Here is a 15,763-nt window from a genome sequence, read left to right as displayed (position 1 = left end):
TTCATTATGACATTTTTAACCTCTAATGTAATTAATTATCTTAGTATGAACTTTCAATCATTTATTCATTTGATTTCATACAGTCATAAAAAAAACTTTTTTAATTACCTTTTACCTAAATACCTATTCTTTGTCCCTTCTAAATTTCTTTATATGTAAACACGTATTTTTAAAAAGTTTACTAAAATGAGTTCAATAATAAATATAACATTTAAATGTATATATATTTAATGTATATAAGTTGTAACAATCTAATCATTAAAATAATTATAAAAATTTCATACGCAAGACTCAGTTTCTAGTTTTTGAAAACTTAAAATTGATAGATATGATATATTAAACATTGGGTTTAAGAAAAAGAGTAAAGAGATAATTACTTTGATTTTCATATAAAAAAAAATAAAAGCAAAAGAAATAGAAACAACCAGTATCATTTTGACTTTTACTTGATTAAAATAATCATTAACAAATAAAAAATACGCATACTGAACAACGGCAAGAATATCAAGAATGTTAGTGAAAGTTTCGGGCATAAATGGGTGGGGTGGGAAAGAGAACGATGTCGGGTGCCACATAATCCATCGGGGTTGGGGTTTATGCTCTTATAAGGGTAAAAATGTCATTAAATAATCTGTAGTATAAAGTACTTCCACATAGAGTGCAGTGTTTGGACATAAGTCAATAATCTCTTCGTGATAGGGGAGGTCTCAGGATAAAACCTTGAAAGGAGATGGTTTTATCCCTAATTAGTGTCGTGCCTTTGATCGGCTAGTTAGAGGGTTTTTCCAAAGAAGTGAAAGAAGTAGAAAAATCATTTCCCTAATATAATGGGTGGGGTGGGAAAGAGAACTATGCCGAGTGCCACATAATCCATCGGGATCGGGATCGGGATCGGGGTCGGGGTTTATGCAGGTAAAAATGTATATTAAATAATCTGTAGTAGATAGAAGCGAAAGCTTAAGTAGAAAAATCACTTCCCTACTACGGACGGAGTAACGGTCAGCAATTAAGCGTTCGAAAAATTGGGTCAGCAATTAACTCCCCCGCCCAGTGACACATATATAAACCCCGTGTTCACAAAAGAAAAAAAATAAAAACCCAAAAATAAAAATCTTGATCATTTTCTTGATTCTTTTTCAATTCAAAAATACATTTGTCAAGAAAAAAGATACTCGTAAATGGCAAGCAAGATGAACCCTTTTCATCATCATCGTAAAATGGTAGTGCGGGTGGGTCAATTCTTTTCTTTTCTCTCTCTCTCTCTCTCTCTTTTTTTTTTTTTAATTTATTTATTTTTTCCATATTATCATTACTGTTCTTGATAAAAGATCGATAACCCATAAAAGCGATTTTATTGATATTCAGTTATATGGGTCTTTTGTCTCTTTACTTTATGTATTTGTTTCTTATTTGTGAAATAATAATTCAAGTTGGTAATTTTTTTTAATGAATGTTATTGCTGTTTTAGGGTTAATTCCATTTGTGTTCTGTAAGATGTTCGATTTTGTTATAAGAGTCAGACCAAATGTAGTTAAATTTAATCAATATGATAAACTTTTAATCGGGTGGCCGGGTTGAGTACTAGTTCGGGTCAAAGATGATTCTTTTTTTTTTACTAGTAGAAATGGTTAGGGTTGAGGTGGGTTGACCCGAATGAGTTTTTTGCGCTTTAAATTGAAATCAATATCTTCAATTAGTGTGTTTAGTATGATTTTTATGTAATTTTAGCAAAAGAATAGCATTTGGGTCAGTCTTAACCCATTCATACGGTTTGAAATGTAATTCTATGGCGTATTTTGTACATACCCATTTGGCCCGATTCATATATAATAGAACCTGAAATGACCCATTTGGCCGTATTTCATAACTATTTATGATTTGCAAAGATCGCTATGGATTTCCTGCATTCTGGAAGACTAGAATGCACACGTGCGCTATGTTATGGTCGATGTTGCACGAAATAGTTAGTGGAGAACACAACTTACCATATGCAAGATATGTCGTTTTTGGATTATAGACGCATCTTAAAGATTATTGAATGTTTGTTCATTTTGGACGAATCTAATTGAGTACCACTGTAGAGTCTCAAAAATTGACGGGATATTTATTTTCGTATTTGTTCTGAATTCTAAGATGAGAGTATGCATGTTGTATAAACAACTTGTATATAACTAGATACAGAACTTGCTTAACCTTCACTAATGCTCTGTTTTGATGCTATGTTTTATAGGTTCGAAAACCAGTGAACCATCTTTCAAAACTTACAAGTGGGCATGAGTTAACACAAAATGATCGAATTCACCGGGAGCAGACTAAGGAGGTAAGCACATGTCCTGCATATCGACATACTAGCTCTTAACTGTTTTCGGCATTTGAGATTATTTGATGGCTTGTGTGCTTTAACATGTAAGTCTACATATTAGTAAAAAAAAAAAAAACTCTCATATATGAATTACGTGATCTTCATCACTGACCTTCGTTACTGATCTTCATTATAGAAACAACATCCATACAAGAACACCCCAGTGTTAGCACAAAGTGATGAAATTTACCGGAAGGATTTTGATGAAGTATAATTTATCCTTTATTTCTAGAAATATGTCCTTAAGTCTTTTAACAGTTGAGATGACTTGATGCTTTAGCGAGATTCATATTATATAATTTTTTCAAGCAAATTGAAAAGTCTCGTTTTATCTTGATTCTCAACCCTAAGTATATCATAACAGGAGCAATTGTAAGTTTAATCTGTGTAATAAATGATTAAATCATGAATAATGGTGGTAAAACGAGTGGGTCAGGTGATAATCGGTCCAACCAGGCTCAGTTAAGAAATCATAGCATCTTGCAGCAGTGGAGCGGATCGAGTGGGGCTTTTTAAAACTATATCATTACAATTTAAGCTCAATTACTTAATTTGTGTGTTTCAGGAGATCTTTAAGACATTATTAATTCCATTTCACCTGTTTCAGTTTTTTTACTTTATTTTATGTTACCTACATGACCCGATAGAGATATTACATAATGAAGTCAGCCCATCGTTAGATTAATGACTCAAAATCGCTACATCTTCGTTTCACGATAGCTATAGTTTATTTTCTATCCAGAAAGTGTAGTGGTCATTGGAGAAGCCGACTTACATTATGGAAGATATAGCATTTTTGGTTCATATAATCTTCAGATTTTTTATGCAAAAAGTACTTGAATTCCATGTAGACTTTAGAAATGTTGGGGATCTAGTGGAAAATTATGTGAATGTTCATTAATGACATTTTGTGATGTTATATCTTACAGAAAAAACGAGTGGAAAATTGTTTGCATTCAACTAGACGTGGGTTAACACATAGTTATCAAATTTTCCCATCCTTGTTTGACAATGTAAGTAAGATTTCTTTCATTTCCTCATGCCCATCATTAAATCGGTTTCGCAGCTGAAACGCTTTGATTTTTTTTATATGATTTATCATCACAATATACCATATTTGTTAAACAAATTGCTACAGATAACTATGTGAGCCTTAATTACTTGTAAGAATTTAGCAATCTATCTTAAAGAGTATCAAGAGTGGTTAAAACAGTTAGTGATCTTTTTGTCTAACTACCATTTCTCTTAAGGGTGTTATATACTTATATTAAGTCAAAACTTCATTAGACCAAACTGATGAAAACTGAAAAATGCAAAATAAGAATACTAAAAACTGACTTCATTTAGAAACGATCCGTTACTGACTCTGTTTTAAAACCGTATGGTCCTTCACCAAAATTGAACAGATGTGTTATGACACGGTAAATGTTGCATGACACAATTGTGTAAAGGTTACAGGAGAACATGATTTACTGCAATCTGGAAGACAGAATTTCACGCATGTTCTATGAAGCGCTTGAAGTTATATGTAGCAAAATGTATATAATAACTGGTGAACATGATGGACTTACCTTATGCTCTATCCAGTGTACTGTATGCTTTTTTTGGATTACTGAAGTATTTCTAAGATCTTATTTTTTGGTAAAGGGATTTACCCTGGTTAGATTATTTTTAAGATCTTTTGTATTAAATATCAGTTCATGTTGGATGAATCTAAACTGTTTACAGGAGAACAAGATATCTGTTCGTGTTGGATGAATCTAATTGAATACCAATTTAGAGACTATAAATTTTTTGGGATATTTAATTTCACGTGTTCTGAAATGACAGTATGTGTCTGTTTATGCAACTTGTAAATAACTAATAAGTAATAACAGAACTTGGTATACTTTCATTAATGCTCTATATTGTTGTTATATCTTACAGACTACACAACCAGTCGACCATCTTTCAGGAGCTACCAGTGGAGATGAGTTAACACAAAGGGATCGAATTTACCAGGAGCAGACTAAGGAAGTGAGTAACATGTCCTCATATCAACATACTAATCCTCAAGTGTTTTTTTGACATTTGAATATATGGAACTAGGTGATCCTCTCTACTGACCTTCATTACTGATCTTCATTATAGAAACAACCAGTCAAAAACATTTCAGTGTTAACTGGAAAGGCGTTTACACAAAGTGATGGAGTAATTTGCCCGAAGGATCTTAATGAAGTAAGTACAATTTTGTTTTTTCTACAAATGCGAACCTTTAAGCTGTTTAACATCTGAGATGAGTCTTTTGTCTTAATCCTTGACACTAGCTAGATCATAACAGGAGCAATTGTAAGTTTAATCAGGGTAGTAAGTTTTTAACCATATAGTGGTGGTAAAAGGAGTGGGTCAGGCAGGTTAGATAAAGGGTCAAAACAGGCTTGGTTAAGAACTCATAAGTTTTTGCAGAAGTGGAACAGATTGGGTTGGACAGGCTTGCCATCTTGTTTGATAAGTTTTCTCTATGATTACCAAGCTATATAATTACTATTTGAAACTTAGTTACCAGATTCGTACCTTTTAGTAGATCTTTAAGACATTGAATCTATTTGACCCATTTAAATTTAAATTCTTCTTTTTTTACCACCCTTTTGACCCGTTAGAGATAATACACAAATACGTTTGCCCATCTCGAACTAAATGACTCAAAATTGTTATGTCTTACTTTTAAAGATTGCTATTCTTTTCTTGCCATCCAGAATGTGTAGTTATAAGAGAAGCCGACTTACATTATAAAATAGCTTTTTATATTTATTCAAAAATCTTCAATTTTGTTTTGTGCAGAGTACTTTAATTACATGTATAGAGTCTGGAAATGTTTGGGGGATATTTAAACTAATATATGATCTTATATGACAAGGTTATCATTGCTTTAGCAGGTTGTATGTAATAAACTAAATGAAATTTATTTAATGATTTTTGTTGTCGATATATCTTATAGATACGACAAGTGGGAAATTTATCGTCTCCTACTGGAGATGGTTTGACACATAGTTATCGAATTTTCCCATCCTTGTTTGAGAATGTAAGTAACAGCTCCTCTAATTCCACATGGTCATACTTAAATTGATTTGACATTTGAGATATCTAAATATTATTGTATAATTTATCATCACTATGTACATATATTGATTAAACAACTTGTATACAGATAACTAGGTAGGTGAGACTTGATTATTTGTATTAATTGGAACTTAATCGTTATTAGTATCAAGGATGGTTAAAGCATCGAGTTGGTGTTTCCCTGTGACTTAGAAAGCTAATTCTCTTGTTTTTTCCGATTTTGTTGAGTCTTATGAAGTCTGGTCGTGTACTTAACGTCTAGTTACTAATTCTTTTTGTGAGCAGTATGGTCCTAAATTTAACTATAACCCAGTACTTTCTGGAGAATGTTACAGCATGAATTGTAAAAGACTAGTTCATTCTTTATTTTAACAAGTCATAAACAGATTCAAGAGGCCTTAATTTGTCTAGGCCTTAAGTTGTTTAAATATCTTATAAATAACTAAATTACAGAACTTGTTAAACCTTCCTTAATGCTTTGACTTGTTGTTATATCTTATAGATTTCACAACCAGGAGCTACAACTGGACAAGAGTTGACACAACCAGTCAAAAACATTTCAGTGTTAACTGGAAAGGCGTTAGCACATAATGATGGAATTTTCTCGAAGGATTTTGATGAAGTAAGTACGATTTCATTCATTTCTGGATGCATGTTATAAAGTTAAATGTTAGAGATGAGTTAATACTTCAATGAGATTCAAATTACATAGTTTGTTAAAGCAAAAGGCAAAGTCTCGTTTTTTCTTTAGATCTGACACTTGCTAGATCATAACAGGAAAAATAGTAAGTATAGTCAGAGTAATAATAATTTAGCTAAATACTGGTGGAAAACGTGTGGTTCAGGCAGGTTGAACTGGTCAGAACAGGCCCTTGTTAAGAAATGATAACCTTTTGCAAAAGTGGAATGGATCGGGTGTGGCTGGCTTGACCTGTTGCATTTTTGTGTTTATTAACTTCCGAATTTATTTGGTTATTATAACTATATCATTACAGTGAAACATTAATTACTTGATTTGTGGATTTGTCATGTTTTATTTTTTTTGGCTGTGAACTAGTCCCCATTGGCTGATCTTGATCCATATCAGTATCTTACTCATTTGACCAGTAAAGATGTCACATATCTGTGTCAACCTATCTGTAAAATAATGAGTCAAAATTGCCAGTTCATTTCTGCTTTTAAACCAACAAAACAAGACGTAAAGGAGTTTAATTTCTCTTGTGCATGTTTATGACCAATGATTCAACCATGAATGCACAGCTGCACAGTGACATGCTAGATGTTGCACGAAGCAATTGTTCAAAGGCAATCAGAGAAGGCGACTTACCTCATAGTGATCGGATCACCCCCACACGACTTGAGAAAGTAAGTAAACTTTCCTTTTTTTCTTCATGCTTTTTCTTTCTTAGTTATGAGACAATATGGATGATTTGGTGTTTAAGTTGCAGTATTTAATATTATTAGACATATTATGCTAGGTTTATTATTATTCATAATAGAAGGACCTCTGTGTAACTTAGTCTAGTATATAAACCATTGTACACACATTGTCATTGATATACAATTACAATACAATTTACAACTTACATATACTTGGATTATCTAATATAGCACTCCTTTTAAATCCCCTGCTTTGTTAATATTGATTTGGTTGCCCTTTTTTGTAATTCACAAGATAAACTGCATCTGATTTGATATTCTAGTTAGATTTCCAAACTCCAAAGCAAAATTCACAGATGAATTACTGTCTGTATATTGATGGTTTCTTGATGATTTAAACTCTTGTAGATGTTTAGACCTAGCAGTGAATTTTCATGGTCTATGGACGAGGTGTTGATGCTCGGCGATAGAATTTACCCGATGCAATTTAATCAAGTATGACTCTGTTCTCTCTGTTACTCCACTCATTTTTAGTAATTAAAAATTGTAATTGTTATACTTGTTTTTGGGTAATAGACTAATAGGGATTTTACCCTTGTAAGTTTATAAATTACACGAAAGATCAGGCAACTTAGGAAACCACTAAGTTAATTATTAAGTGTACAAGCACTCATGTTATTGGAAATAGTTCCTGCTGTTATGATATGATTTTGATTTTGATCGGCTAAATTAGATACAAAGCACTGTTACTTTAATATATGGTGTAGATCACCTTTCTTAAGTTAAACTGTATACGAAGTTCTGTGTAAGCCAATGTTTATAACTGATTTCAATTGATGATTGAAATTTTCATATCTTGTAGATGTCAAAACCGGCCTACAATTTTTCCTTTTCAATCAAAGATACTAAAATGCTTGGTGGTCGATACTACCCTCTGAAGATCAACATGTATGACTCTTTTTCCCTATATGTATGTAGTAAATCTTCTGTCCATCCATGCCATTTTTATGAAGCAAACATGACGTGAATTCTCTACTACTACTGAAAATTATATTTACTATTTACATTATCTTTGAATATTTTCATTTCTCGTTTTTCAGACGAAAAGAAGTCCAGTGTCTTTCAGACACCAGTCTCGGAGGCCCAATGCCAAAGTAACAAGAAGATCAATACAGATGACGTAGCTAACTCTTGATAACAAATTGGACGTCAAGCTGTACAAAATCCGTAGAGTTTAACTTTGTTGTCAAATTGTACAGAACCCTCTTTTATTTTCGCTCTTGTAAGGTTCAGTGACTTCAGATCAAACTACATGACACAAAACGGATTTTTTTTTTGTCAAATACGAGTAGTACAAATCCTTCGCTTTTACTCCTTTAATTCTGATCACATTATGGAAGTTAAGATTACGGCTCCAGTAGCAGTTTCGCCTTTCGTACGAAGTTGCATACTTGCATTTGACCCTCTTGAACATAACTCACTATTTACTTCTAATTATTTTATTCATTTCAAATGCGTTTTTAAAGTTGAACTAGGGAAGCACACTTTCAAAACTCTTTATTATCGAGAATAATATACCATAGACTATGGTTGTTATAGACTAATTGATGCATCACTACTACATATCTAGTCTTTAAGCATGACGTCATCGATAAAACTTTGGATGTTTTTGTAAGAAGATCCACCCTCGGAGGCTGCAATCCTGCTCTTACCTTTCATATCTTTCACCTTCCTCATCTCCTCATCGCTCATCAATCTCCTAATCCCGCTCTCAATATGCTCTGCGGGAACCACCATCTTGCTGTCGCCCGAGCTCATATTTGTTCCTTCATTGGACGTAATCGCGATTGCCATTCCCATCTCCACAACCAACTGAAAAGCATTGAGCTTTTGTTCAGCATAAATTGGACAAGCCGCTATTGGGACCCCACACCATATGCTTTCCAATATCGAGTTCCACCCACAGTGTGATACAAACCCTCCTATAGAAGGGTGGGACAACACTTCCATTTGCGGGACCCACCCAACCACCTTTCCTGTCCCCGATGTTCGTTCAAGGAATCCGTCTGGCAGGACCTCGTCAGGATTTTCATATTCTTTTGGATACTCGATTGGGACGATCCAAACACCTTTCTCCTTTGGTGGAGGACGACGAAGTGACCATAGGAATCTATGTCCACTTCGCTCAATAGCAACGGCTATCTCCTTCACTTGTTCCTCCTCAAAGAACCCCATGCTCCCAAAGCATAAGAACACCACCGAGCCCTCTTGTTGGTCGTTTAACCAAGAAAATATCTCCGTACCATTGCCTTTATTCGTAGTATTCTTTAGATTCAGTAGTATTGGCCCCACTGGAGACACCGGAGGAATGTCAGCATGGCTTCTCAAAAAAGAGTCTATTCGTAGTATTCTTTACAAGTATGCCTTTTGACTCCCGAAACTTGCTATATACGTATAGAAACCATTCGGACCCGCCTTCCTTATCAGACACCACTGTAGGTAACACGTCCACTGGGACCGTGTTGGCATAGCTCGGGACTAGCAACTCCAAATTTGTGTCTTTCAACCCGGTGACATCATGTTCCCCATCATCATGCTTAGCCTGTAAATAAAACATCAGGCCAAGCATGGAAGAACCTGAGGTGAAGTAAATGTAACTTGGAACCTTAAACTCGTTCGCAATATCAATCATCGTGGCACAAAACATGTCAACAACGAATCCAACAAGCCGAACCATCCCAAAGTACTCAATTTCTTGGACGATTTTCCTAACGTGCGGTTTGTGGTGTGCAACCAAAGCATGGATGTATGTACGTGGTGAAATGAGGTTCATAGTTGACTCATCGCAAGGAATGTCAATGAAACGTAGACGGGGATTAGAAATCACTGTGTTGTATTTCGCGGTGAGTGGGAGGTTCATGATGATGATGGTGACGGAAAGACGTTGATCACGGTGGACTAGGTGCTTCGCAAACTCCACCATCGACGGTACATGGCCGTCTCCGTGTGATGGGATGAAAATAAGCTTCGAGGTGCTCTTTTTTTTTTTTTTGCTAGGATGGTAGGAAGTTTTGCATAGCTGTATTGCTATATATATGATGTTGTTTGTTATATAGTTATAGCATCCAAGATAAAACTTAGCCAACTTGAATGATAAGGATCTTACATAGTTACATCAAACACCTTGCCATATATATTTGCATTTGTTATATTTGTGGTTAGTACAAATGCGTGTAAGTAGTTTATTTTGTATGTTCTGAGGAAGAGTTGTAGGGAAGAGAAGTGGCAAAATCAAAATTGGTGTTTTAGAGATAACGAGAACCCATGCGCGGCAGTGAGATGTTGGGGTGATAGCTAGGTCTTAGAGTGTGATATGTCATAGAGTGTGATAGGTTATAGAAGTTGATATGTCATAAATTATGATAGTCAAATGCCTTAGCCGTACGGGTTTCGCCTCGGATTTAAAAATTCGTTGAAAATATATCGGATGACATCTCTAATGAAAGAGCGTGAAATTTTAAGAACACCCATATAATTTTTATAATTTATCGATGTACGATTTTTGAGATAAAAGATTTTGAATGAATTGAAAGAATAAATGATTTATGTATAAGAAAAAAAATGATTAGTTGAGATTTGAAAAGAGAGAAAGAATATTATATTTATTTTAGGTAAATATAGAATAGATATGAGGGGCATTGTGAAGAAATACTTAAAATCAATATTAAAAATTTAAGTTCAATGTTAAAAATTTAGAGCCTTTTTACTTTATAATATAAAATATAAAGATAAAAAATGGTTCATAAATGCAACAAAAATGGTTCAAGTTGCTTTGAGTTCTTAATTAGGAAGTTGCTTAATTAAGATGATGGATCTGGCTCTAAAACTCCCCTAAATCCACCGATTCCATCTCGGGTACTTATCTCCAAGGTTGGCCGGGTGAATTATCCAAAATTCGATCAGAATACCAGGCAGTCAACTAAGTCAACAGGCCAACATGAGAATAAACCGGCCAAAATCTTTGAAAAATTAGTCATATCAATCAAGTCGTTGCTATATCTCTTAAATATTACACAAACTACACTACCAAAATTTTTAGGAAAATGATAATGACAGCCCTTAGGGGCTGTCACTAACAACATATTACATGCTTAAAAACTTGTACATTATATATTAAAAACCGTCCCTTGATTTTTCTAAGCAATGTACAAGTTTTAATGCACCCAATTAGTTTTTACTGACAACCCTAAAGGTTGTCACTAACAAAACCCAAATTTTTATGTAGAAATTTTAACTACTTTTTCAAAAAATTTATATATAATTATTATTTCTACAAATAAATATTCAAATTATCTATATATCTATATAAAATTTATACTATATTATAAAACAGATTTTTTCTAAATTTTCAACATTGAGCTTTAAATTTTAAATACTGATTTTAAGTTTCAATATTTACTTCCTTAAAATGTCTCTTCTATCAACTCTATATTTACCTAAAATAACTATAATACCATTTTTTTCTTCTCAAATATCAAACCAATCATTTTTTTTACTCTCCTTCATAAATCATTTTATTCTTCTAATTCATTCAAAAATTTTTATATCAAAAACCATACATTGATAAATTCTAAAAATTATATGGTTGTTCTTAAAATTTCATGCTCTTTCATTAGAATAGTAATTCGATATATACTTTCGACAAAATTTTAAATCGAGGGTGGAGACCGTCAGGTATATCACCCCATCACCGCCACCGCCATTACATCACCACCCCGCCATCACCTCTATCACCGCCGCAACATGCGGGTACCATTCTCGTATTAATTTAAAAGAGCAAATTTCAAGCCGAACATTCCTCGTGTAGGCCGAACACTCCCAAGTCCATCATCAACCGATCTAGAGTGCCTAACGCCTACAGCAAGTCCGCAACCGTATTTAAGATACAAAACTTATTTAGTTTTATATTCGTATTAAATTTAAACTCTCTTGAAGATGCTACTTTCCATTGGATCATTAATATACATACATTATTTATATAAAACGCAATCTTTACATAAACTATATAAGAAAAATCTATAAAAATTAATAAATTTTTTTACTCAACTTTCCGAATAAGAGGATCCTATTAATTTTTCGTCTATTAAACAAACCTTTATTTCTGAAAACTTTCAATAAATGTAATATTGTTAATTTTTACTGTCAGACATCCGTTAAATGTTATGTCGACTTGTCACGTCATTAAAAAAAGATGACGTGGACATATGATGTGGAACAGTTGCACGTATACATATGCCTAATATCGTTGTGCGAAATATATTGAACAATATAAGATCAATACATGATCAGTTACACAATCAGGATTCCTTATTTTTTTCTCATATTCAACAATCTGGGAATTAATAAAAAAAGAAAATGAATACAAATTTTAGGTTGGGCCAACTTATGCTTGGGCAAACATATTAAAACTTGATATGCTGAACTCTGAAAGTCTGGAACGATTTCTTTGCTTTATAACGAAAGAATATTGAATAGACCTTTGGTCGGGTCATGTCAAACACTCAAACCAGTAGCGAAGCCAGCAATTTGATATGGGGAGGGCCAAAATTATTTTCTTTTTATCTGGCCAGTGGTCGAAAAATGACAGCGAAATAACATCGATTTGGTTCATAAACAGTAACATGAAATTTTAATAATGCTCATATAATTTTTATAATATATCGGTGTACGGTTTTTTAGATAAAAGATTTTGAATGAATTAGAGGCATAAAATGATTTATGAATGAGTGAGACAAAAAAAATGAGTGGCTGAGATTTAAGGAGAGGGGAAAAAAATGAGTGGTTGAAATTTAAGTTTATTATAGGTATTATTAGATAAAGATGTTTAAATTAGTGAATAAATAATAGGGGTATTTTGGGTAGTTCAAATCATTTTTTCTTAAAAAAAAGGACAAAATACTTTATAAGATATATAAATAATACACACTTGTTTGATTGGAATAAAAACTTAGGAAGTAGTAAAAAAAAATGAATAAATTAAAATACCTTTGTTAAATTGAAATAAGAAAAAGAGAATGAAAACTATTAAACTTCCATAGTTGAGGCTTTGTTAATCCAAAAAAAAAAGGCTGAGAAAAACATTTTATCGTGTTGTGCAAAGTAAGAGACATTGGTGGGATGAGCCAATGTTATTTTTTATTTTATTATGGTGGAATGAGCCAACTTCATTATAAACCCAAACTTTATCATTCTTCTACATATAATTACAGTATAATTAGTCTGCTGGAGTGGGCCTTGCTCGTCCTAATGCCAATGTGGCTCTGCCCCTGACTCAAACCCAACTTCTAAGACTAAACGGGTTTCCTTAACACGGTTATACCAGTTCTACAAACCTAAATAAGAGTCGATGATCCAAATCATAAATGATTTCACATTAATGTTATATAGAATAATTTTAAGCTTATAAGTAATATAACGAACATTACGATGTATAAACATAAAATGGATAAGTGAAAAATAAAATGGATAAGTGAAAAGAATTTTGTTTTCATTTTTGAAATAGTATATTAAACTTTAATAACTTTAACACTTAATATTATATATGTTAAATCTCAAATATATAACTGACGTTATTTTATCGATATATTGAATACTAGCTACTCAATAAATTTTTTAATCTCGTCTTAACTCTTAAGTTAGATTTTTGAGATATGCAAGATTACTTTTGTTTCATTTATGAATTAATTTATGACACCAGTTTATTATCGTATCCGTTGCCCTTTCAGTCAATTACTTATACCACCTCACAACGTCACCACCTCCAACACCATTACATCGCTAACGTTGCCCCTGTAATACATTTATATAATTTTTAGACGTACATTTTGAGTTTCAACTATTTGGCCAACGTCATTGCTATAGATAGAGGCAAAATGAGACCCGGCCGCCATCTTTTTTCCTTTTGATTTTGATAAAAGGAAAAAAAAACATTAAAAATATAATAAAAGTCACCTATCTATATTTATATCAATATTATTATTATCTTATAAAGCATCAACTTCTTTTTTAAAATCTTAAAAGATGATTTGAACTACTTAAATTACTCATATTTTTTATTCACTAATTTAAACATCTCTACCTAATACACTTATAATAACTTTAAATCTCAACAACTCATTTTTCTATTTCTTCTCAAATCTCAATCACTAATTTTTTTTCTCTCTCCTCAAAATATCATTTTTATTCATCTAATTCATTCAAAATATTTTATTTCAAAAACCGCATATTCATAAATTATAATAAATATACCTATAATACACTTAAAACTCAACCATTCATTTTTCTCTCTCTCATCAAATCAATCACTCATTTTTCTTTGTCTTCCAAATACCATTTTATTCATCTAATTCATTCAAAATCTTTTATCTCAAAAATAAATTATAAATATTGTATGGGTGTTTTTTTAAAATTCCATACTCTTTCATTAAAAAAGTCATTCAATATACTTTCGACGAATTTTTAAATCCGAATTGAAGGCGGAGCCCGTACGGTTAACACATTTGGCTATCACACTATATGACTTATCACGCCTCTTATGACCTATCACTCACACCATCTTATTGGCTCAACGCGCGGGTACTTTCTCTCGTAATGGAAACATGTTATCGCAATACGTTTGTTTCAAACTAAAAATCAAGTCTATCCATTTTTTTTGTCTTGTAATGGGCTGTAGCGATGAAAATCATGTTCTCGTAATATAGGGTTTCGGCATTTGTCTTTGTAGTGATGATTAATCAGCTTGCTAGTTAGAGTTCTTAAAGCCTGTTATCTCGTATGTCTAACGTTGCTTATTACTCGTAAGTTATAAGTTTTCGTTTAATCGTTGATATATATCAATATAACTACTGTGTGTGAAAAGTTTGCAATTATAAACAGAAAAGAAAGATAAAAAGTTGCAAAACGACTCTTGGTTTTCCACTTTAGAACATTGAAGAAAAAGAAAAATGTTGGAAACTAATTAAAAAAGACTCTTCATTTTCATTTGGCTTTTTACTATCCTTCAATTCCCCCATAAAACTATGTACAACTCTTCACATTTTCATATACATTACATTTAGTTCTCCGGCTGTCTAAGTGGTGGAATTACTACTGGAATGGAGGTTTGGGTGAAGACTAAAACAACAGGAAAAACAATCTCTCTGAAGGTCGATGATTCTACTGCCATTGATGAAATGAACGTCAACATCAACATGAATTTGTTTATCAGGTTGAGTCAAAAGATAAAGATATTAGTCATTATGTCACCAGAAAAGACCATCCTCTTAACGTATGTAAATCAAAGAGTTTTTATTATTCATTGATAATTTGATTACATCTTAATGCCATCTATTTATACACATAATATGAAAGCTAATATGGAAACAATATAAAGGATTAGGGATGAGAATTTGAACTGAAAACCCGTGACCCGTCACTGACCCGCCCGTACCCGCCCGTGCCCGACCCGCCCGGCACCCAAACGGGCCGGTTCACGGTTCATGATATTGATGATTCTCGGTTCTCGGTTCGGGCCGGTTCAAAACCGCGGTTTGGCAGGTTGACCCGGTAAACCCGACCATAACAAAATAAATGGGCAAACTTCATATATATGTGTTTATATATGTTTGTATTGTATATAATCTATCTAACAATGGAGTGATGTTGGAGGTGAGAAGTAAGTAGGGAAGAAATATGATGTATTATGTATATATAGCGTGAAGAAGAAGATCGATGTCATGCTTTTGTTGTTTGAATTTGATGAAAGGCAAGAGCTTGGATTTTATTGGTAAACTCAATGACTTCTGTGTAACTTTGATATACAAATTTAATAGTGTATATATGTGAAGGTGGGGTGGGAATGAGATCAATGTCAAAATAATATAC

General features: G+C 32.9%; 1 protein-coding gene, 2 long non-coding RNA genes and 1 pseudogene across 4 annotated transcripts; 3 read left to right on the top strand and 1 right to left on the bottom strand.

Moving 5' to 3' along the window:
* Positions 1–1,111: 1,111 nt before the first annotated feature.
* Positions 1,112–2,320, top strand: LOC122597185. Of its 2 annotated transcripts, none has more exons than XR_006323412.1 (2): positions 1,112–1,229; positions 2,231–2,320. It is a non-coding gene; the product is annotated as an uncharacterized LOC122597185 (long non-coding RNA). The 2 variants fall into 2 exon arrangements; XR_006323411.1 differs by lacking the exon at positions 1,112–1,229 and adding an exon at positions 1,908–2,112.
* Positions 2,321–3,296: 976 nt separating this feature from the next.
* LOC122598699 lies at positions 3,297–4,576 on the top strand. Its single transcript, XR_006323696.1, has 3 exons — positions 3,297–3,375; positions 4,289–4,378; positions 4,451–4,576. It is a non-coding gene; the product is annotated as an uncharacterized LOC122598699 (long non-coding RNA).
* A 664-nt stretch (positions 4,577–5,240) lies between these two features.
* On the top strand, positions 5,241–8,044 carry LOC122592071. Its single transcript, XM_043764315.1, has 7 exons — positions 5,241–5,258; positions 5,340–5,423; positions 5,964–6,083; positions 6,722–6,826; positions 7,250–7,336; positions 7,704–7,789; positions 7,942–8,044. The coding sequence occupies exons 1-7, from the start codon at positions 5,241–5,243 to the stop codon at positions 7,997–7,999; spliced, it is 558 nt and encodes a 185-aa protein (XP_043620250.1). The 3' UTR covers positions 8,000–8,044.
* A 423-nt stretch (positions 8,045–8,467) lies between these two features.
* On the bottom strand, positions 8,468–9,895 carry LOC122591879 (annotated as a pseudogene).
* Between the last annotated feature and the right edge of the window lie 5,868 nt (positions 9,896–15,763).

The sequence above is a fragment of the Erigeron canadensis genome, chromosome 1 (assembly GCF_010389155.1).
Source record: "Erigeron canadensis isolate Cc75 chromosome 1, C_canadensis_v1, whole genome shotgun sequence".
Lineage (NCBI taxonomy): Eukaryota > Viridiplantae > Streptophyta > Magnoliopsida > Asterales > Asteraceae > Erigeron > Erigeron canadensis.
The sequence above is the reverse complement of the archived record's forward strand: the minus strand, read 5'-3'. Positions and strand labels throughout refer to the sequence as shown.